We start from the raw sequence: 23,890 nt of genomic DNA on the forward strand, positions 1-23,890 counted from the left end.
ATAAAAGGCTCAGTACAAGATAGGAAACCAGTGAGGAGTAAATACAGCAATGGGGGAAGTAGCTGAAGCTCTGCAGAGGTCTGCTGTGGGACCTGCACTCTTCACCATAACCATAGGTAACGTGAACAAGGGGGCGAGCGGTGAGGTGACAAAGTTTCCTAATGACATGAAGTCAGGCAGGTCAGGAGGGGTAAGGGCCATCTGTGAGGGATGACAGGCTATGTGACTGGGTCATAAATCGGCAGATGGAGACATGTGCCGATAAAGAGGTGCAAGTGGGAGCAAACAATCCACATGCTGCACACTCAGCGATGGGCTCTGGCCATTGCCACCAGGGATCTGGAGCGCTTCCCATGCTGCTCCACATAAAGGGCAACTCAGTGTCCAGGAGCAGCCAAAATAGCAAAATAACTGCCAAAAATTACTAGGAACAAAGCAGAAAACAGAGAAAAAAGTTGTTTCCTACATCTGGGGAAACTGCAGCTGTCAGCACACCCACACTGCGAGAGATGCATCTCAGGCTAGAAAATACACCTTCCCGATCAATTCCACCGAGTTGGAGACAGGACCAGACGGACCTTTGGTCGGGCCCCATATGGCGACTGTTCATGCGCTTTTTGAGGAAATTGCTCTTGGGTTCCTATGGGGAAGCCGTGAGCGCCCGTGGGTGGCTCGCAGGTGGGACTGCAATGCTTAGTGTTGCAATGACTTTGGGTTTGCATACACTTCCCCAACTTTCCAACCATGCTCGGTGCTGAAGGTCTAACAGACCAGTATTATATTTTTGAATGAATACCAATTAATGTTTCGTAATGGAAAAATGACTAAACCCCATAAACCTTTATTAAATCCATTTTTAAATGAGAATATTTGGTCAAAATGGCACTGCACATATAGATTTTTAGATGCTATTTGGGAAACTAAAAGTTTAAAGCACTTTCTTTAAATACTTTGCTTTTACAGTAACAGATAAAAATAATTTTACTTAATTTGATCATGGAATGTCATAACTAAATTAAGCATAAATCAATACAGCAGATGATAGCTTCAAAATCCCCAGTAGAGGTTATTTTAAAGAACAAAACCAGAGTATTAACCTATTAGGTCAGACGGTCTGAATTTGCTTAAGGCTACAGAATAAGGGATGTAACTATCTGGAAATGGGCAAAATTGCATGAACACAGATTCAAAGCAAGATGAATGCAGTCTGAGTTCAGACTCTCTTTTGCTATTGGAATTAATAATATAAATTAATAAAGTGTTACGATAATCTGTGCAGGATATTCAAATTTATCTGATCATCTCATCTTAATTTCTACAGGGTAGGAAATACCTCTTGGCTGACAGGTAATCCAGATGATTCTCCTGTCCTCTTGCCTGTGGAAATCTGTCCCGTATCAGTGATACCACCAGATCATCCATATAGCTTAACTTGTACCAAATAGGCTTCAGTTTCTTGTAACAGGTACTCCCAAACCCTAAAGTATTACTCACAGATATAGTGTTTTATAGCACTAATGGTTATCATGTAGTAATTCCTGGTTTATCCTGTGCTAAATATTATACCAAAGTTTACTAAGAGTTGGAATTAAATAATCTGCACGTATTTGCTGAAGATACACTAAGCTCCTCTCCTGAGCATACATATGCCTTTCTTCCTCTGTCAAACACTCCAGCAAGGCTTCCTGCAAAATATATATTCTAATGCCTGTTAGTGATACAGAGAGTGCTGAAAAATTATCAACTCCATACTCCAGCAATTTGGACTTTAATTCATTTAATTTATCTTCAGAGGCAACTACTTAGAATTTCTCCTAAAAGTGCTGCGTTTGAATGGGCCTCATTAAAATACAACATTCCACTTTGAATTTTGTGGGGTGGGAAGTTCCCTGAAATACTGTCCTTTTTATTACTAATCAGAATACATGACTGAAGTCCAGAGTGAAAATGGAAGATACCGGGTGCTTATTAGAGTATCAGCATTGTGGTGCTGGAAAGTAACAGCCATAAAAGCATGTAAAGAATAATGCTGATTATGAGATACATATTCTTGATAGTATGGAAAAAGAGATTTTTTTTTCCCATTATTCTGTATTCCGTTCTTGAATAAAAATTGGACTGAAGCTTACAGTGAGTTACCTGGCAAGGTCACTGGGAGTCTTGCCATTTACTTTGAGGAGACCAGCACCTCTGTGGAAGCAAAACTTCCATTAGAACAAAAATAAGCTATGGCCAAAACCGTATTCTGGGAAAATTTTGATCAGAGTCTGTGCAGAGTTTGTTTCACCCTGAACAGAGGTTTGAGAGATGATTGTTCTGGAGAAAAAAACAGTCTGTATTCTCTGCAGGAAACTACTGTATTAATTAGCCAGGCGTTTGATTGCCATGTGCCTTTCTTGAGTAGTAGTTTTATCTCCAAGAGAATTCAACTACTTATACTAATACAAATAGCACATTTATATCAGTACATATACATAGGTATTTATATTAAGAGGTAAGTGAATTCATGTTAACTGTGGAGGCTATGCTGGCTGCATTTTATCAAAACCAAGATGATGTTCTTTCTCTCTCATGGCACTTTCAAAAATTGAGAGCTGCTTGGCTGTAAGTACAGTTTTAGACAAGATTTTGCTATAGACCGTTTGTTTCTTGTATACTGAATTCTAACAGCAATTGATTGTTCTCTTAGAAGCTAAAGGGTTAATGTGCTATTGAACCTCAAACACAATGCTTTTTTTAGGTCCTAAGTTCAGAACAAGATAGTTGGAGCATCTGTTCTCTGTCAACAAATAACCAGATATTAGCGTGGACTTGACATGGACTTGAGCATGCTCACAGTGGTTGGGGTAACGCACATACATCCAGAGAAGTCCCCACATGATTCGCTGCTCAAGGATCTACCAGAAGAAAGAAGAGGATGCTTCCTCACCTCTCACCAGCAAGCTCAGCAAAAGCTGGGTCTCCTTTGATAACAAAGCTACATTTGGCAAGACCCATGTTGGCACCAAGGCACTCAGTATAACTCCGAGAAAAAATACATTACATGCAAAAATTCTAGTTTCTATTCTCTCTCTGATACTTGCCTCTTCCTCTTTTCAGTGAGAAAGGTTTTTGCAGCCTGCTATTCTTCACTTGTTTCAATCAGCTACAGAAGACATAACCATGCCTTTTTGAGCCATAAGTACAATACTATCCTTGCTGAGACTTAAACTAGGGAATTTGAGGTGATGGTGAAACAGGCATTTCTACATCATACTTTCTCACTTTTGTATTCTCCATGACTGAGTTATAAGGCTTACAGGGGTCACTTTTTGTTATTATTTGAGGAGGTTTTTGGCCCGAAAGAGTGATACTGAGCAACATGTATACCTATTACTTCAAGGGTCAATATATAACTTTTGTATAATTAAAGCATGCTTGATCCCATGGCAAAATTCATCCCTCGAGTTGGACTCTCATAATTGCCAGGTTAGGCTCATCTGCATTACATCCAGGTAGAATGGATCCAAGTTCCTGGAACTGGGCAGTTAACATCAGAGGTGGTACCTCGCTCCTCCAGTACATGGTGCCAACACATCTGGTGGGCAGCTCTGCAAGTCATCTCTGCACTGCTAAAAACACCTTGTTTCCTGTTGCCTTTGATCTTATGCTGCAGTGGCTGTCAGCAAAACTCAGTAAAGATTACAAAGTAAATCTACTCTTTTATTGGCCAAATTCCTGCTTCCGTGAGATGCTATCCAGGTCTGCAGTGGCATCTCACAGATTAAAATTAACAAATATTAACTGGGCTGTGGACTAAAGGTTGGCAATGGTACTCCAGCCAACTGGAGGGAGCCGCTTCGTATATGGGTGAATGTGCTGTGCTGAGTATGATGTGCTAGGAAAGCTACAACATATATAATGCTATATATGAAGCTTATAACTGGGAAATCGCTGGGGAATACATATTGAGCTATCACAGACGTTTATGCTGAACTACTATTCTTTTCTGAACTCTGGCTCTTATACTGAACTGCTTCTATGCTTCAAATCCTACTGTCTACAATTGTCAGGCATTAGGAGAGTGGGACAAAATTTCTGGCAGCCCAGAGGGCAAACCACATCCTGGGGTGTATCAAACACAGCATAACCAGCCAGTCAAAAGAAGTTACTATCCCACCATATTCAGTGTTGGGGTGGCCTCACCTTGAGTATTCTGTGCGGTTCTGGGCCCCACAATTTAAGAAGGATGTGAAGGTCCTTGAATGTGTCCAGAGGAGGGCAACAAAGCTGGTGAAACAGATAGAAAGCATGTCCTATGAGGAGCGGCTAAGGACTTCGGGCTTGTCTAGTTTGGAGAAAAGGAGGCTGAGGCACCCCTCATTGCTCTCTACAGCTTCCTGAGGGGGGAACGTGCACAGGGAGGTGCTGATCTCTTCTCCCTGGAATCAAGTGATAGGACGTGTGGGAATGGTTCAAAGCTGCACCAGGGGAGATTTAGACTGGACATTAGGAAGCATTTCTTTACTGAGAGGGTGGTCAAACACTGGAACAGGCTTCCTGGAGAAGTAGTCAATGCCCCACAGCAGTCAGTGTTTAAGAGGCATTTGGATAATGTGCTTAATAACATGCTTTAACTTTTGGTCAGCCCTGAAGTTGTCAGGCAGTTGGACTAGATGATCATTGCAGGTCCCTTACAACTGAAAAAGTCTATGATCTATGATGATATATTACTTTACAAGAATTAAAAAATGAAAATAGGAGACAATGAATGACGCATTCTTGTGACTTAATACTTATTTTTTCTAGTTCTTGTTCCAACTTCTCACGGGAGAAATCTATAATTAAATAGATGGATTAGTAATCTGCTTATTTTTTGAGAGGAAATGCCTAAATTGATTCAAGACGACTAGAAAATGCACCTTGCTTCATTTAGGGATAAGTGGGTGAAACACAATGGCTGTGATCTACAGAAAGTTTGAGAAGATGATCCAATTGTTACTGTTATTCTTAAGCTCTGTCACTGTAAATGAAAGTATTGTTTGTCCATAGTGTGTACATACTGGATCATTTCAGCCACTAAAGTAAGGAAGCTTGGATAAATCTTTAATAACTTATCTTTCTGCTTCGTGATGCATTAAAGCTCCTGCTCTGGCATTAGCTTAGTAACATCAAAATGGTCTCATTTTATTTTTGTATCATTTGGGGAGGGGACATACAGTGCAGAAGAAATGAGTCACCTTCAAACCTATAGCTTATGAATTTGCATAGGCGAGATGGTATACTAAATAACCAGTGGGACGCGATCAAAGATGAGCTGGTGGGAATCCCCAGTGCGTAAGCCTTGCACAGCTAAGAGCGGCTCATTTTGAGGCTGTTTAAAGCCTAAGAAAGCACGGTGCCATTTGGGAAGGGAGCCAGGTGTTATGCAACAAGAAACTCCTCACACCTTTGGAACAAGATCCTGGATACCTGTTCAAATACACCGTTGTGTTAACTGAAAATACTGCAAGGAATAGGAAAATTGGGCAAAAGTTGCCCTGGGGCAAAGCCAGAGTGTAATTACTGCCTACGTGCACTTAACTCTCAGTACCCACAGAAACACGGAAGAGGGAACCGCTTTTCCATCAGGAGAATAAGTCACATTGACTTTACTCTGTAATAACAGAGTGCGTGCTGGCAGGTACCACAGAGAAGCAGACACATAGCAAATTTACACCCCCATTCATTCTGGTAGCTGCACGCAAACTTGTTACCATCACCTTCACCCCTAAATCATTCACTCCATCCCAGCTCTGGTCAGGAGCGAGCGAAAGCTGCTACCACAAGTATGCAGCAAGCACAAGGTGGGTTGGATGGTCTCTGCCTTGACTGTGAATGTTCACATCTAAGGCTGTCTTCTGTGTAGGAAGACAGGCTGATTAAAAGCGAACATTTTGCAAATTATTCCCTGCAGAAGCCAGCACGCATTCCTTGCGAAGGCCACTTCAGTGGGGAAGCACACACAAACCCACGGTCCTGGCTGAGCCACCGAACCACCGGCCTCGCCTGCTCTCCAGCTGGTTCTGTTTTCTAGAACGCACAAGCACTGCATATTTCTATAATGTACAGTTCTCATATAAAAAACACCAGTGGTCACAATCCTTGCTTCTACAAATGCTAACTCCTGCGTGAAATTTTCACAGGGTCTGTCCTAGTGCTCAGTCAAATACAAACAAACTCTGCCTGACTACCAAAACCTTTAGATGCCACCAGCAGAACACTGCTAATAGTTGCACAGTATTTCCCTGGAGATACATTTATGCAGCATTTCAGCTTATTTCCCAAAAAGGAAGTTTCAGTAGGACCCTAAAGTCATTGACTTCAGTAAAAGAAGCCCTCTCACACCTCTATCGCATCCATTTGTGGCAATGCCATCCCATTGCCAGAAAACACGTGTGGGAAGTTTGGGGGTCTACTCCTATCTACTGTAGGTCTTTTCTTGCATGCTCTGTGAAAAGATATGCTGCTTGTTTTTAGACAAGTTGCTGCATTCTGCAGTTTCTTGGCTGCTCCATCTGCAAAATTAGGATAATAAGAACGGCATCTCTTAAGGAAGCAGACTGCCACTCACAGAAGTTTTTGCTGTGCTTGGGATCTTCAGTTTCTGCTTACCAAAGAAGTGAAAGAGATTTATTATTAAACTGATTACAGCGTTGATATGCTTGTGATGAACTCCCTGCAGGCATGCTAATATATTAAAGGCCAAATTAATTTCTCATTTGTACTTGTACAAATTCCCTGCAACTCCAGTGATGCAGACAAGGTTACTCCAGCTGAGCATGTGGCAGAATCTGGTTCCACAGCAACTCAGTTCAGACATTCATGTGTAGTAAGTGAAAGCAGAGAGGTATCATTTGCCTTATAAGCAACTTTGAATATCACCAGTCACTCTTCCTGAAAGAACAGTGCAGAGGAAACGTGCTCTATGGGGAGGCTGCAATACCATTTCCTTGGTGCTGGAAGCCCAGGAAAAAGTAGCTCTAAGTAGGTGCTAATTAAGTGGACGATGGGTTTTCTCTGGCAAGGTGATTGTCCTGCAGCTCCTCATGAAAGTTGATGTTACCTATCTCTGGAAGATCCCAAGATGCAGAGCAGGGATGGAAATATTTACCTTCCCAAGGAAGGGAAGTCAGTCCTCAAAGTACACTCTGCTTTCACATACAAATAGGGTGAAACCCGTCAATTGGCTGGTCTGAGAGGAATGGCCACTGCGGTATGGATGGAACCGATGGGAAAAACAGCAACAGAAAGATGAACAAGCACATACCAGGCACCAAGCCTACATTTCTCAAAATATGAAGCGTGTGCAATGGTACCAGGCACAGGAAACACATAGTATGGTTACTGCCTGCCTGAGCGATGCATGTAGATACACTTGTCTAGAAAAGTGCCGGTACAGCAGGCCCAGAGCATACTGATGATTCAGTCTCTGAAATAATTTGAAATGGCAGTCATGCTTCTGAAGGCGCACAAAGTCCTCATCTCCCTTTTAAAGCAAAGAAGCTACTGCATCGACAGGAAAATAGAGGGAATGCTGGAAGGCTTTACAGCAATGCATATCAATGAAAGGCTGCTCTTGGCTAACTGTCCTAGAGTGAAACATATTCCTAGTGGTTCTGCCAAAGATCCTTGAAATGCTTTGATGGTGGTTGATAGGGGAGAAAATAATCATAACTACGAAGCAGAGGAAAGTTTTTGCTGTCTTGCTCTTGCAGCATTGGCTACACCTTTGCAAGCGATTTGGGCTACCAGAGAACTTTAGGAAGGCAAATCTTTGCCAGAGCTATGGCAGCCGGACTAAGGGAAGCAAGCAGTCCACAGTATACTCACTGCTTCACTTTATTTTTGCCTATAACTACATCTTGGCTTTTTCATATGGCTCTGAACACCAGCTGGCAAAATTAGTCAATATTAGTCTGAAAGGAAATGTTGTCATTTGATTTGGAAAGAGAAGCTCTCAAACAAAGCCAGTCTGTTTCATTAATAGGAAGCAAATAGCAAAGGAAGCTCTTACCTGTCTCTGTACAACCTCTGGGCCCTATCATACACCATCAAGGCAATTTTGATTTTGCCACTGACGATAAAGGAAAAAAGAATCCGAAGTAAAGAAGGGAAAGTCCAACTAGGTTAACAAAGTCCCTGGTGGGCGGCGACAGGGTATCTGAGAGCTGGTATGCAAAACAGACATGGAAATGCTCGCAAGGATTCAATTGTATGGCACAGGGAAAGATTGTGCTGCTCTGTTTCTATATAAGGTAGGTAATAAACTGTATTTGAACTGGTAGAGGAGGAATGAGATGACCCACATTTCAAAGCTGGAACCTGGTGGGTTTTTATTATTTATGATTCATAAAGCGTGTGCAGTGCACCAAAAGAAAGGGAGTTGTGCTCCCTGTCCAGACGAGCCTCCGACGCGAATCTTGAGAGAAACACAGGGCCAACTCCAAGGGTTTTATTTATTGTAATAATAGTGTAATGAAGATCAGCCCTACTCTTCTTTCTGTCAGAAAACTGAGATCCCTTTTCCTATCTGTACAGCAGGTGGTTTTTATGTTGGGGAAATGCAACAGCTGTATTCTCCATGAACTGAAATAACAACCTTCAGGTTCTCCTGATTCTTCACTTTTACTTGCTGATTTTAGTTCCTTTCCCCCTCTGAGGCATTCTGCATTTTCTCACTTTCTCCTCCACAGAAATATTGCTACTATTCTTTCTTCTCCTTTCTTTGGTCCTCAGTTTTTCAGTATTACTTTTTTTCTTCTTCATGAGCTTTCTATGGAGTCTCACATCCATATTTTACCTCTTATTGTTCAATCATTCCTTTTTTTGAGTTGTTCTTCCTCTTTGCCTTGTCTTGCTCATCCCTTTCTGCCTCTCCTCCCTCCATTCCTCTCAGCCAACGTTTTACCTCTCACCAACCCCATTCTCTCAACCAACTACCACATCCCCCAGTGGATCCTCCAAAGCAGTGGCTTCCTCTTTGCCCTTCCTTCAGGAACTGAGCTTCATATCCACCCCTCAGATGGGCTGCTCTTCCTGACCTGCACCCTCCTGCTGTTCCTCCTGCCACCGCATCACCTCCTCCATCTCACCTGCTCTGCCTCTCTAGGACATGGCCTACAGGTTTCTACCCATGATTGCAGCTCCTCACCCCAGACCTCCCCACTGGCTATGCCCAGAGCTTCAGAGCTCTCTGGGAAACCCTCCTGAGCATATCACTGCCCTTTTCAAAGTCTCCAGCCATAGTCCCCGAAAGTCTCCAAAGGTCCCCATAGTCTCTGAAGGTCTATCAACCCCCCCACTGCTGTTGGGCTCCTAATGTCCCTCCCGTCCACAGAGCCCCAACCCCACCACTACCATGCAGCTGGACTGGTAACCAGAGGTAAGGATTGAAGTTTGGGACACAGGGCTGTGTCCCTCCCATCGGAGGTCAAATCTGTCCAGCATCCTCCCTCCCTCCTGCCAGGGGTCCTGCCCAGGAGCTTGGGCGCTGCTCCAGGGCCCCGAGGGGAGCTCCAAGAGAGGAGCTCTGCCTCTGGAGCCTGGGGGAGGAAAAAGCTGGAGCGGGGCAGGGGGACAGTGGTGGGCGCCAGCAATGACCGGCGGCGGAGGAGCTGCGCGACTCGTGGGCGGGCGGCGGGGACCTCCGCCGACCGCCCACGGGTCGCGCAGCTCCACCGCCGCTGGGCATTGCCCCGGCACTGCAGCCGGCCGCCCCGGAGCATCCCTTATCGCGGTACCCAGTCTCCCCGGAGCATCCCCCGTCGCGGTAGCCAGTCACCCCGGGATATCCCCGTCCCGCTCCCAGCGTCGTCTTTTACCTTCCACTTTGGTGAGGGTGAGGACGGGGCTGTTGCAAGCGCTGAGGGGGGCCACCCTGGCCGAGTGCTTCTTCATGGCGAGTCCTTCGCCGGCTGCAGCTCCCCGCCGCCCCTCGCCTACATCCTGGCGCCGCCGGAGCCCTTCCTCGGCGGCGCTCCCCCGGTACGGCTCCCGGCCCGCCGCCCTCTGCCGCAGCACCGGGCGGCGGCGGGGGCTGGGGCTCGCCCGCCCGCTGCCGCTCGGGGCTGCTGCAAACCCGACGTCACCGGCACGGCCCCCCCCCCCCGCCCCCAGGGCTCCCGGGGCCGCCCCCCGGGTCGAGGGGGTGGTGGCGCCCGGACGCCGCGGCGAGGGGCGCTCGCTGAGCCTTCGGGCGGCGGCTGCCCCGCTGTCCGGCCTCGGAGCGCCGGTCCCCGGCGTGGCTCCTCCGGGGCGGCGGGCGCCTTCCTGGGCAGCGCTCGGGCAGCGCAGGCAGGGAGCCCGGACCGTAATGCGGCTGCGGACGCGGCTCCTGCTCCCCGGTGCCGTGGCAGGGCTTCCCGGAGCCAGCCGGGCTCCCGGCCCCGGCGGTTCCTGCTGGCGCTGGGCTACTGCACCGCACGGAAAGGGCTCCTGGCTTTTCGTGGTCTGCTTCGTTCCCTTCTTACTGTCTTACGGTAAAGGAGAATTTAACACTCTCCAAACCATTTTTTTTATTTGCCCCTATTATATCCCTCCTTTATTCTCCTTGAAGTCCAGCCACTGTTCTGTGTCGATTTTCATTTAGTAATTTCTACCATCCTTTACCATACCAGCCTTTCTGTTGCTGCTGTGTCCCTTCTAAGAGGCAGACCAAAATTAGACACAGCGTCAAGATGAGGATAAACCATGGATTTATCGGTAATATTCTAGTACTCGCAGTAGCATACTCTACAGCTTTCTTAATACAGCTTACCAACTTTTTTTGAGGCATGAAACAAAATACCTCCATGCCTACACACAAGTTAGATAAAATGTGGTATTTCACAACGGGATGCTGCTCATATGTAGCAACTTTTTATGGTGGTTTTTTTTTTTTCCCCACAATTTTAAGACCCCCAGTCATGACATACCAACAACATGTGGCAGATTTACCCTTCTGTCAATATGCAGAAGTCTAATGGGTATTAATTAACAAGACTTAATGCAAGTGGATCCAGGAGAGAACAGATTCTAATGAATGGATATGAAACATGTAAAAAAGATTATATCGCTATAAGCAAAGAAGAAGGTTTCATAAGATGCTGAGCACAGTGAGCTCAGCACCCTTTACTCCTAGTGATTTCTTCTGTGGATATGAAAATACTTGGCACATTTACCAGGTTCCAATACAAGATGCGTCAGCAGACAAAGAAGCAAATACTCAACATTTCTTAAGATTTAGTCAAATTAGAATGAGTGTACTTTGCAAACAAGACCAGGCAGCCATCAATACTCCACAAACATTCCAAAGTATTTGTTAATTATATAAATAGTAGCTATTGAAAAGCAGCCCTGACAGACTGTTTAGCAAACCATGGGAAAACACCACCTTACTTGTGCCATCTGGACAGCTCTTACGTATTTAAGAGCCGAGCTTTCTTGGTGGGTCAGATCCAGACTGTTAGTTTGCACAGGTCTCACCTGGTGATCCACAGACTGATGAAGCTCAGGGGTGGTTTGCATTTCCTATGCCTCTTCCATGTCAGCCTTTGGGAAGAGCTTTGTAAAAAAAATCATTAGGCTCCTTTCAATGATCCTTCTGGAGAGTATATTCATGTGCTCAGCACTAAGACCACAAAAGCTCGGCTTGGTCAAATGAAAAAAAACAAACTGGCTTTCATGGTTATTTCCAGGCCTTCTTAGTAGGATTATCTGATCCGTTCAGCTTCCTGTGATGTTACAGATCACAGGCATGTTGGGAACTGTGGTCCGTCTTGTTTCACTGCACTATTTCATCTCGGAGTCCAATTAGTTTCTGATCTTTGAAAGAAGTTACATAAAAAGAGCCAGATCTCACCTCAGATGGTTCTGTCCATGAAATATGTTGCAATGTTGCAGTGCCTTTTATCTGAGGATTTCAAAGCACGTTATAAAGTATTAATTCATTTTACACTGCCTCTGTGAAGAAACTTCAGGCTCACTGATGGGTAAAATATAGGCACAGAATTTAAGTGACTCCCTCACATTCAGATGACCAAGTAACATCAGTGAGGAACAGACCTGGATAACCCTGGCTGACTACTCTGAGCTTACCTTCCAGGATCATCTGAGCCTCTGCTATGTAAGCAGGAAACTACTAAATCAGCATTTTACTGCCAAATTTCACCTACTTTTCCTAGAGGTAAGTGGCTGTGCAAGGCAGGACAATCAGACTTCTCTAGTGACAATACCTTGTAACCAATGGGACATTCATAAGAATTAAAAGGATATTTATTAAGGAGTCTTCGTTGCTGAGCACTTACACTCTTTCCTTTCTGCAAGGTTTATGCTCTCTCACTTTTTAAAGGAAAGATACAGTAAGTACATTATTTTACTTAGAGGATGGTGCTGGTCACCTAGGGAATCACACTGAAAACAAGACAATTTTTTTTGATGGCATGTTATTTTAACTTTGCATATATTTAATATTGCAGGAGTTATAGAGTTGGTAACATGTTTCAGGCTTGCAATGCTTTATTTAAGCCCAGAACTCCAAACATCAAAGACGTGTATGGCAGTAACTATCTGCAGCAGCTGGCTGGACCTCTGCTTGCTTGGGTGAGGGTGGTGTCCAAGTGCACTGCTTAGCAGAGATGGGCGTGCCTCTGCCAGCGGGTGCTGCGAGAGAGCTAGGAGGTATCCAGCCCTTCACACCTCCTCTCCCCCTTCCTCCCTGATGATGCCTTGCACGACCACAGCACTCAAACCTCCTCTCCTCAGTGTTCAGTTTAGTCACCCCAGAGAAGCTTTAAAAGGCACCGAGGACAATTAGTATCCAGCTAAGACTGGTTTCAAACTGGGGATAGGACATCCAACCACTTGTGGGCTTCTGGAAACCTTTTGCCCAAGGCATGTGCCAAGTGTAGGTGATTGGGGCTGATGCAGTCTGATACAGCTCTGCTCGACCCTGATCCCAGAGCACTTGAACTCCCTCAGTCTCTCATTTCTCTTGCTGCCCTTACAGGCACACATGCTTACACCCAGAGATCCACACTAGGCCCCTGTCTTACACTGTGCATAAAAATATCAGCCACATATCACAATAACAAAAAGTTGTGTTTATTTAATGAAGAGCAGGGTGCCTGAGGACTGTATTCCAGGGGCTCTACGGTGAGAGCTACTTTTGGCAGCAGGCTTGTCACTTTCTGTAACTTGTATCACGCTGCAGCCTCCCCACCTCCCTAAGCCTCAACACATTTGCTGCTGCATTACATTCAATCTAATTTACAGTAAGCATTTACAGTATAAGCAATGCAAGACTGATGCACTCAGGGTAAAATTTCAGGTCAAATTTATGGCTTTTTTCCTTTACAACACTACTCCAGTATTCAAGAGGCAACGGAGGAGAAGCTGGTGGATGCCTGGGCTGCAGACAGCTTACAAACATGGAGAGGAAACTTAAAGCTTGAAAACCAGAGAAAGCAGACTTTCATTCCCGATCAAGAGCAAGGATGCATCATGTGAACAAGGCAGGGTCAGATTAAAAATCCAAGATGAGATAGTTAGAATTTGCCCAGTTTGAAGAATTTGTAGAATTTGTAGTTTGGTGGAACTGGTTTTGTTACAGTCAGCTACCCTTCTTCATTTTAGATTAAGAAATTATACTTGTTGGGTTGGTTTTTTTACACATAAACCTATATACAGGCATGCTAACACCCAGCATAATGGTGCTTTTAAGCTCATGATCATCACCACTTTTCTGAAAGATTTCTTATCAATATAGAAAGGTAGACTCAAGACAAAACTAAATTCTCGTAGTTATGTGTGCCATAACCTTTGACTTTTATCCTGTTAGCTAGTTTGTTTAACTAACATGAAGTACGCGCCCAGTTGGTAACGTGCACAGTTGGTATTTTTCCAGTTCAGACATTTTCATGTTTATTGTACTCATTAATAGGACATTTATTAATTTAAGTGCTTGCCTTACCACTGAGGGCAATAATTGTTGTGCTTAGCAACCCTAAAGGAAATGGTGTGGACTTCTACTTGTGTAGCTGATTTCCTAATAGGCTCCATTTCATGCCAGAGTGAATTCACCTGCCAGGAGTCAAATGCATGCATGAAACCTACACTGCCCACAATCTGTCAGGAACAGATCATCCTTTCCTCTAGTTTATTTGAAGTTATTTGGTGAATATTTTCAACAAATCATTATTAGTCTGTTTCTGAGGAGCTTGTTCTACTTGAATGCGGTGTTAGTTTTGTTTGGCTACCGTCTAATAATTTTCTAATCTATTTTTATTTCCCAACTAAAAAATCATAGATGTCAAACGCACATTTCCAACACAAATAATAGCTATTTTGGAAGCAATGTTTGGTGTCCTGCAATCACTTTGAAATCTGCATTTAGATGTGCTGCCTGGTGACCATTCACCACTATTCTGTTTGCACGCCTCCTACATTCACGACCATCCTGCACTCAGAAAAAATTCACATTCTTGTCAAATTTACATCCAGTCCTTCTCTGCAGTATCAGCCTAGCTATAAGGATGACGTCTTTCCAATCTTTGCTATTCCAAAACAGTTCAGTTACTTTCAGTATCACGTCTTGAATTCACAGAACGAGGCAGTGAAGGGAAGAGGAAGGAATAAAAACTGTCTGGCTAGAAGTGTTCACCAGACTGCACTGAACAGAGACTGATATGGGATTACTGCTCTACCTGAATGCTTTCTCTCTAAATTTGATCATATATACAGCACTACAGATAACAGTCAAATCTGAGGTGTCCATAAAGGCTGCAGACTATATATGACCATATCTCCAACAGTTCCTAGCCACGGATGCAAAGTCCTCGTGAGAATATCTTCCTCACTTTTTTTTTAACCTTCTGTTTATAACTGTTGTAAGCATTACTGGAGGAAACAGCACTGATGAATTTTATTTCCAAATCTCATAAGATATTAACTGTTTCCAATATTTTCTGAGAAACTTTCCCAGTATTGTGCATAAAGAACAGCTGTGTTTCAAATAATACTGGTGAATTCCACAAAATGTAAGAAAAAAAGCTAGTTTAAGTCTCAGAGTTTCAATACTGGACTATATAACTTTATTTTCAGACTTGTGCTTTAGGATTTTGACAGGAAACATTCACGTCTTAACCACGTTGTGAAAGGGAAACATTTTGTCAATTTTTGAGTTACTCTGAGTTTTCAAGAAAAGCTAATTCAGTCCCCGTGGGTAGGTATGGAACTGCAAAATTTTGTGAACAGAGACTTATGTTTACAAGGGAATCAGACAAAAGGATGTTTGCCAAGTTGCTTCAAACCAGTCTGACACTGCCAGGGGTCAAGGGCATCCCAAAGCCACTCAGTATCAGCCTTCACTGCCTTCAGCAACACAGGCGAAATGAGGACTGGTATTAGCCCAGGGCAATACTTCCTCAAAAATGGACACGCAGGAGAAACATGACAGAGACTATTCATTTTCTGAAGGCCACTAGGCCTCCTATGACCAACAGCAGATTGAGAACAGGAGTTTAAAGGTGAACGGTCCACGAATACAATGCAGATTTCCATTGCCCTTGTCACAACTATAAGATGCCCACGTAGCTCCTTCAGCGGACGGGCTCTGCACCTTTGCCTCTCTACAGATGCAGTTTAAGGGCGCTGCCCACTTTTGGACCAGGGGGCTCAGGAACAACCCACCATGTGGCGACTGTGATTGTTCAATGAGTCCACCTGCAAAGTTTGCCTTTAGGAGATGTGACCTATAATGAATACAGTGATCAGACTACCTAAATATATAGCACTTCTTGATATTAGTGGTGGGAACACAGGAGAAACTGAAAAGGAATAAATCAGTAAAACACTCAAGATGCCCATTTGTCTTCCTGCTGTTTGTCGTTCCCTGGGAACTCCAGCTGGCTCAACAGCTTTGCTTGGAAGAAGCTGCTCTTCGCTAGCGGCTCCTGGCAAATCCACCAACCCTCCTTCGGTCTCTTCTCACTTTTTAGCCATTTCAAATGTCGATTCCCAAAGCTAGCACTTCCCTGTGCAGTTGTGGCCGGAGACGAGAAAGTAACATTCTCGTATCCTAATAGCCTGGCAGTTTTTCTAATCACCCTCCTGGGTTTATCAGGCAATTGCTCTTCCTTGCATATTTGCATATTGGACGCTGTCTAACTATGAGACCTTAATGACCTCAAATCATACAAAATACATAATTTTGCCATCAATATCAACAATTCAGTAACAACTGGTTTTTAACATCATTATCTAGCATATGTACAGTATTAAAAGTAACTAGGCGTCACCTCCACATTCTTCACCACGATTCCACTCCCAGCCAGTTGTCTTTGTAAGGCACTGGATGTGAAGTGCATTTAAATGTAGTTGTCCATTTTCTCTGCCATCAGAAGCAGTGTGTAAGCTGTGTTAAACTTCTACTGCTGTAACATCTCAGCTTAGGAGGACCTGACTCTTCCAGTAAAGATGCAAAAGCCAGGAGATCATGTTTGGCAGCAGCTCATACTTCTAGCATTGTAAAAAAAAAAAGGTTAAAAAATCTTAAGTCAGAACATAAGAAAACAGAAGAAAAAAACTAAAACCTAAAACCAAATTTAAAAAATCTACTGTTCAGACTCTGCTCAGAAAGAAAAAAGTTCAATCTGTGAGAAAAGCTTTTGTCCTCAAATAAAAGGTTCTTTAAGAGTAGACAAATAAGCATACACTCCCTGCCTCAAGCACATAAGCAGAGACCATGAGAACTGAAGAGAGAATTACATTATTTTCTCCTCCTCACCTGAATATTTATAGAACTCTGCACTGCCCTCCCAAGGAGCATCAGGCAGGAAAAAAACAAAAAATGAGATGAAAAAGGGACATCCAAAGATCTTTCAGAAATTAACAGTGAAGGCTTCTATAGGTATGTCTTGCTTCTATAGGTATGTCAGTGACAAAAGGAAGGCTAGGGAAAATGTGGGCCCTCTCTGGAAGGAAACAGGAGACCTGGTTACCCAGGATATGGAGAAGGCTGAAATACTCAACGACTTCTTTGCCTCAGTCTTCACTGACAAGTGCTCTAGCCTCACCAACCAAGTTGAAGAAGGCAGAGGCAAGGACTAGAAGGATGAAGAACCGCCCACTGTAGAAGATCAGGTTCGAGACCATCTAAAGAACGTGAAGGTGCACAAGTCCATGGGACCTGATGAGGTGCATCTATGGGTCCTGAGGGAACTGGCGGATGAAATTGCTAAGCCACTATCCATCATTCTTGAGAAGTCATGGCAGTCTGGTGAAGTTCCCACTGACTGGAAAAAGGGAAACATAACCCCCATCTTCAAGAAGTGAAAAAAGGAAGACCCAGGGAACTACAGGCCAGTCAGTCTCACCTCTGTGCCTGGCAAGATCATGGAGCAGTTTGTCCTGGAAACTATACTGAGGCACACGGAAATCAAGGAGGTAATTGTTGACAGCCTATATGGCTTCACCAAGGGCAAATCATGCCTGACAAATTTGGTGGCCTTCTACAACGGGGTTACAGCTCTGGTGGATAGGGGAAGAGCAACTGATGTCATCTACCTGGACTTGTGCAAAGCATTTGACAATGTCCTGCACGACATCCTTGTCTCTAAATTGGAGAGACATGGACTTGATGGATGGACCACTTGGTGGATAAGGAATTGGCTGGATGGTCACACTCAAAGAGTTACAGTCAATGGCTCGATGTCCAAGTGGACACCAGTGACGAGTGGCGTTCCTCAGGGGTCGGTATTGGGACCGGTCCTGTTTAACATCTTTGTCGGCGACACGGACAGTGGGATTGAGTGCGCCCTCAGCAAGTTTGCCAACGACACCAAGCCGGTGCGGTGTGGTTGACACGCTGGAGGGAAGGGATGCCATCCAGAGGGACCTGGACAGGCTTGAGAAGTGGGCCTGTGCAAACCGCATGAAGTTCAACAAGGCCAAGTGCAAGGTCCTGCAGGTGGGTCGGGGGAATCCCAAGCACAAATACAGGCTGGGTGGAGAATGGATTGAGAGCAGCCCCAAGGAGAAGGACTTGGAGGTGGTGGTTGACAAGAAGCTCAACATGAGCCGGCAATGTGCGCTTGCAGCCCAGAAGGCCAACCGTATCCTGGGCTGCATCAAAAGCAGTGTGGCCAGCAGCTCAAGGGAGGTGATTCTGCCCCTCTACTCCGCTCTCATGAGACCCCACCTGGAGTACTGTGTCCAGCTCTGGGGTCCCCAACATGAGGACATGGAGCTGTTAGAGCGAGTCCAGAGGAAGGCCATGAAGATGATCAGAGGGCTGGAGCACCTCTCCTATGAAGACAGGCTGAGAGAGTTGGGGCTGTTCAGCCTGGAGAAGAGAAGGCTCCGGGGAGACCTTCTAGCAGCCTTCCAGTATCTGAAGGGGGCCTACAGGAAAGCAGGAGAGGGACTTTTTACAAGGGCATATAGTGACAGGATGAGGGGGGATGGTTTTAAACTGAAAGAGGGTAGATTTAGATTAGATATTAGGAAGAAATTCTTGACTGTGAGGGTGGTGAGACACTGGAACAGGTTGCCCAGAGAGGTTGTGGCTGCCCCCTCCCTGGCAGTGTTTAAGGCCAGGTTGGATGAGGCTTTGAGCAACCTGGTCTAGTGGAAGGTGTCTCTGCCTGTGGCAGGGGGGTTGGAACTAGATGATCTTTAAGGTCCCTTCCAACCCAAACCGTTCTATGATTCTGTGATTCTAAGACACTTCTGACCAAATATATTCTGTATTTCAAGTCACTCTTTTTATGGACAATGCTCTGGGATGAAATTCACAACCTCTGTCTTTTTTTTCACTGCCAGTTGCTTGAACCAAAGATTAAGTAGGACGTAAGCACTTCCAGTGGCCTGTGGACTGGAGAGCTTCAGCCTACCTAATAACTTGCCAGGTATTTGCCACGAAGAAAACTGCTGCCTATCTAAAACCCACAGATGCATAAGAGCCAGCAGCTCCAGACTGATTCCTATGTTGCCCTTTTACCAGGAAGACTGATTTTAAACACTTTAAATAATTACATTTTTCCTGTTCTCCTCTCTATACTCTGCATTTTGTCTTTCTTCTTACTTTTTATGTTTATTTTTTTTGTTCTTTTTTTCTTTGTGTTGTCTTTTCCTTTCCTTTTTAATGTCTTTCCTTTGTCAAATTTCTCCAAGTGCTAATACTAAAAAGCCTGCAATATGAACTGAATGCCACATCCACTTATACAGTTACACAGGCAAACAGAAAAAACATTCAACTAGGTTTTAAAAATTTATTTATTGTTCATTTCCACCAAAATGAGGTATCTTAGACCTCACAATTTAGGCTTGAAACTAAGTTCGATGTAGCTGTCCAGCATCTGTGCTTCTCTCAAGCTCTCCTATCCTTTGCTCTGTGATTTTAAGTTTCTGCCTGCACACCATCGGTGCTATGTCCAGAAGAATTAAAGATGAGGGTGAAAAATAATGCCCTAGGCACAGCCTCTCTCCAAATTTTCCAAGTCTGCCCTGCTCCTTACAGGAGCTCCAAGCGAGGTCTGGCAGAGCGGGCTTCTGGGTTAATCCTCGGGAAGCAGCAAGTCAGATCCATGGAAGTAACAAGTTAATTTTCCTGGGACCTCTCACTGAAATGCTTAAAGTAAGTAGCTGTGCTGATTGCCTTCAGAGAGACCATTCAGTTTGGCACACTGAGTTCCTCCTTCAAGCCTAGATTTTACTTGAAAGGCATTATACAGGATGAACCTTTTAACACCGAATGCTGTGTCATTATATCCTCCCTACCCTGCAATCCTAATCGCTCCAGTCTCCCACTCTTGGAGAGGCTAATTGCTGCTTCTTGAGCCCACTGGCTACTTCTCTCTTTTTTGGGGGCTTCTCCTCTTGCTTCTTTCAGCCTCTATTAAGGGAGATATTAATACAGTTGGACCCCAGCTATTTTATCATAATATGAGACAGCAAGATAAGCCTGCTTCCTAGAAGAATATCTGCCTTCAGATACTGGGAAAAGGAGAAGGGAGAGAATGGTGGGCTGGCAATGCCTATTATAAAACCTAGAAGTACCTACTGGTTTGTGCTACAAGCAGTGGCAGTGCAATCCTCCCACTCCACTTCAGGCTCTGCCATTATCATGACACATGGCATGAGTGCAGTTTCTGACACAAGTTACTCGTGAGTACCCTGGGCCATAACTTAATGTGCTTTTGAGATCCTATGCTGAAAAGCCCTGAGGACAGCCAAGCATTATTGTTATTAAACACCTGGAGAATATCTAACAGGCTTACTATTTATAATTTAATTTTCTTAAGAAAGAGGATGAAATTATTACTAGCACAGAGGGTGAATGTATTGTTACTGCCACTTGTCACTAGTTCAAGAATAATTAAAATCTTTGGGTCATATGCTAAATCTGACTTTTGAAATGACAATGAAACAGCATTTTGTAGACCAAGAAGTACCTCTCTTAATATTCTAGGTGTTCATAAATAGTTTCATAATCTTACATATCTTTATAGAGTGAATGATTTTAACCTCACAAGTGCATTGCTGAACAATACAATGTCAGATGAATATCTGCAGCAAAGGTATATTACCTCATATTCATGGGAAACACCACAGAGGAAGTTTAAGTCCTTTGGGCTGCTTCAAGGCCTTGGGAGGTTTGATTAGAGAGCAGGGTTAAAGATGGGAAACGAGCTCGAGGTTGTGGCCAGAAAGTTAGGAGGGCTCTGTTCCTTTGGAAAGGAGGCACTTTATATGAAGGACTATGGATATAGTCAGGAGATTCATAACAATATAAAACTAGAATAATTACACAGATTTTGGTGCAGCCCTGTCAGATGAATGCACAGGCAGCAAAGAGTATAATCTACCCCAAATATCTTGCACTGAATTCAGTCTTTTACTTAGACTATAACATCATGTTTGTAGTAGCCCTCAAAAAACAGTCATGAGACTGAGGAAAGCTGGAAGTTTTTTCCAACAGAAATACTTTGAATAAACAAGGCAGGATTGTAACATTATATTCTCTGTTTGGTGAATTTATTCAGTTTAAAATAAGCAAAAACCTTATGGGGCTTTTTAATTCTTCATATTGGAAATTCAGTGAATATCAGCTTAGCTCTCAAAAATTTCATACATACTGACCAGATATTGATGAGATGGTCTATTAGATTGCCTTTGATTTCAGCAGATACAGGGGAAGCACAGCCTGAGGGTCTGTGAGGGAGGTCAGGAAAGAACCAGGGAGAAAGTGATGGTTTCTCTTAGTCACGCATATGCTTCTCTCTCTACTTTTAGCTGGGACTATACTATGGCACACAAATTTACCACAGATATCTCCTTTTCCCTCCACCCACTCAGGCACAAGTGCGCTGTTTGTGGAGGTTCTGTATGATACACAACTTTTATCCTTTGTCAACTTGATTCCTGCCAACTTTTAGGAGTTTGCAATTTACATACTGTTGCAAAAAGCGGTGATTTCTACAATCTTCCTTGGGACGTGAATGTCCATTGGTGGATCTTGTCTGGTTTTCTCTTGCAGTACAAGAAGAAAGCAGGTATAATGGGTTCTTGCTGTCTCTTGCTAGCCAGTAATTGCTAAATCTGGACAGATTTTGTTAAAATAGGCATGACGATTTTTTAAAATGCTGGAGTAGAAACTTCAAGTTTCATGCTTATGTGACAATGGCTGTGAGCATTGAAGATGTGTCACTCTGCGCTATAAGCCCTTTATTTTACACAATAACAAGACAGCTCTTTATAAAGACCTGCTGCTGCTTATCATTAATCCCCTAACTTCTACACTGGATTTGGTTAATGCTTTTGGGGAATGAATCTGGATCATTAATTAACAGTACCAGGGATATCTGTAATAAGATTATGCATGTGGTTTTACATTCCTATGACTCAGTCGATTTTCTTTTGAACTAATAGGGACTTTGCCATTGCACTCAATGCACTCAATACTGGAACTGTCATTGCTGATAAAACAGTAAAACAGCTAAAAAAGGAAACTAAATTTAAAAAGTAGACAAATTAAAAATATTAACTTATAAAGTAGAAGGAGGGAGGGTCACAATAAGCTATGAATCCATAGGAAAGCTAAAAGAGGGCAAAGCATTAGACAGAAATATCTAAGACAGAGAAGGAAAGAGAGGACCACCAGACAGGATAAGCCAAAGACAGATGGACAATAGTTCAGGCAAGCATCAGAACACAAATAGAACTACAAAACAAAGCAGCGGGAATCAGAAATAAGAATAATACTGGTTTAATTCAGAAAAACTGAAGCACCTGCCTATTGTGAGGAAAGTCCATGCGTGCTTCAGACAGAGCATGGGAATATAGCAGATCCTGTTCCTTTCAGCTGGAGTAAAAAATAGGCTACTAAAATCACAGATTTCTATTACAGGGAGGCTCCTTGTCCTATAATGTGTTGTTTGGGGTTAACACGTATCCTTGTGCAAAGAGACTTCCCACTTTTTCTGTAGCTGCAGTTTGATTCTTTTACCACGGCCACCAGGACAAATTCTTTGGAGAATCCAGCTGATTTGTATCCCTCCCATCACACAAAGCAAACCTGTCAGACATGGCCACAGGAGTGTTCACTGGATGGCACATAGATATGAAGTAGGAGTAGCGGGGAGAAGACTGGCACTTCATTGGAGGCTCCCCTGGCTGGTAGCCTCTGGTCTTAGCACAACCCCAGGGGAACATCAGCTTTTGGTGTCACAGTAGCATGAGGCATGCTCTGATCTTTGCTAGGACCTGGACAGATGCCTGGATGATGGTAGGATAAAGGACCTGAGAGCAAGAGACGGCCTATGCATCTCCCTCTTGACTGTACTAAACCTCCCTTAGGCAGGCTCCAGCCTCTGCACTGATGGCAGAATCATTCTCCCAACATCTGGAACAATGAAACTTTCCCCCTGGGGTGGATGTTTGTGCTCCTCTTCCCTCTCCCACCCCAAGCATACCCAGGTCTGGATCTCAGGTTAAATTTCCACTGAACTGTGAAGCAGCAGGAAAGCAGATTTATAACCTCCATATTATTTCCACCAGTGTTCCCCCAAGTGTATTTAAAACATTACTATAATTCTGTCCTAGGGTTCTGTTGATATTAACAAATCACTTGAATTTTGCTCTAAGTAATTAAAATTACAAGTACCTTTTATTGCAGTTACAGGCAGGAGGCAAAGGCAGCTGGGGCCTTGTTATTCAGATACGTGTAATAATTCAGGCAGCAGCATGTATTTCTTCAACTGCTTTTCTTTCATAAAACAGTCTAAAGCCTTCAGCAATGCAACCCACAGTTCCTTAAAGCTTCAAAACATAAATCTAGGTCCCATACCACCTAATAGAAATAAATAGCACAAATGCCAAGCAATTTTTTTCTGATTAACGATGCATAAAGCACCTTGCAAATAACTTATAGCTGTTTCATGTAGTAACTCACTGAAAAGAAATCACTCTTCAGTGTCAATTTAAACCTGGCTTCGATATTAGCATTTCCAGTGCAAAATGTAAACCAAACTGAGTATTGCTCATGGACACCTAAAAAATAAAGCTTTAGACTGAGTCCAGGCTCCCTGGCTCTTTCAGACACCTCCAGGAATAAGCCAGCACTTCATCAGGAGTAAATATAAGACTTGCTGTTTGCTCAGTCTTTCCCCCACTAATGGCATTTCTCCACGACTGACTTTCTAGAGAGGATTAAAAAAACAACAACAACAAATGTGTAAAGAAAAGAAGGGAAAATCAGTAAGCAAATGCATTTATAGGAGACTGGAAGGTTATAAGGCCTATCAGGCCCTATTTGCTGAAGCCTTTAATCACCATATAGGGTATAGCTAGCACATTTAAAGGAGCTTTAGAAACCGTAATTGAAAAAACAAAT

At 43.7% G+C, this 23,890-nt stretch overlaps 1 protein-coding gene across 2 annotated transcripts in view; it reads right to left on the bottom strand.

Moving 5' to 3' along the window:
• The window catches only part of SLC35F3 (solute carrier family 35 member F3), a 186,439-nt gene that overhangs the window by 57,608 nt on the left and 104,941 nt on the right, over positions 1–23,890 (bottom strand). The window contains exon 1 of one of the 2 annotated variants that reach the window (XM_068403529.1): positions 9,843–10,045. The exons of the other annotated variant lie outside the window; for it this stretch is intronic. Coding sequence (XP_068259630.1) covers positions 9,843–9,918 — 76 coding nt within the window. The 5' untranslated portion in view covers positions 9,919–10,045. Of the gene's footprint in view, positions 1–9,842; positions 10,046–23,890 lie in introns of those variants that run through there. 2 annotated transcript variants of the gene reach the window in all.

This window comes from Nyctibius grandis, chromosome 1 (assembly GCF_013368605.1).
Source record: "Nyctibius grandis isolate bNycGra1 chromosome 1, bNycGra1.pri, whole genome shotgun sequence".
Classification (NCBI taxonomy): domain Eukaryota; kingdom Metazoa; phylum Chordata; class Aves; order Nyctibiiformes; family Nyctibiidae; genus Nyctibius; species Nyctibius grandis.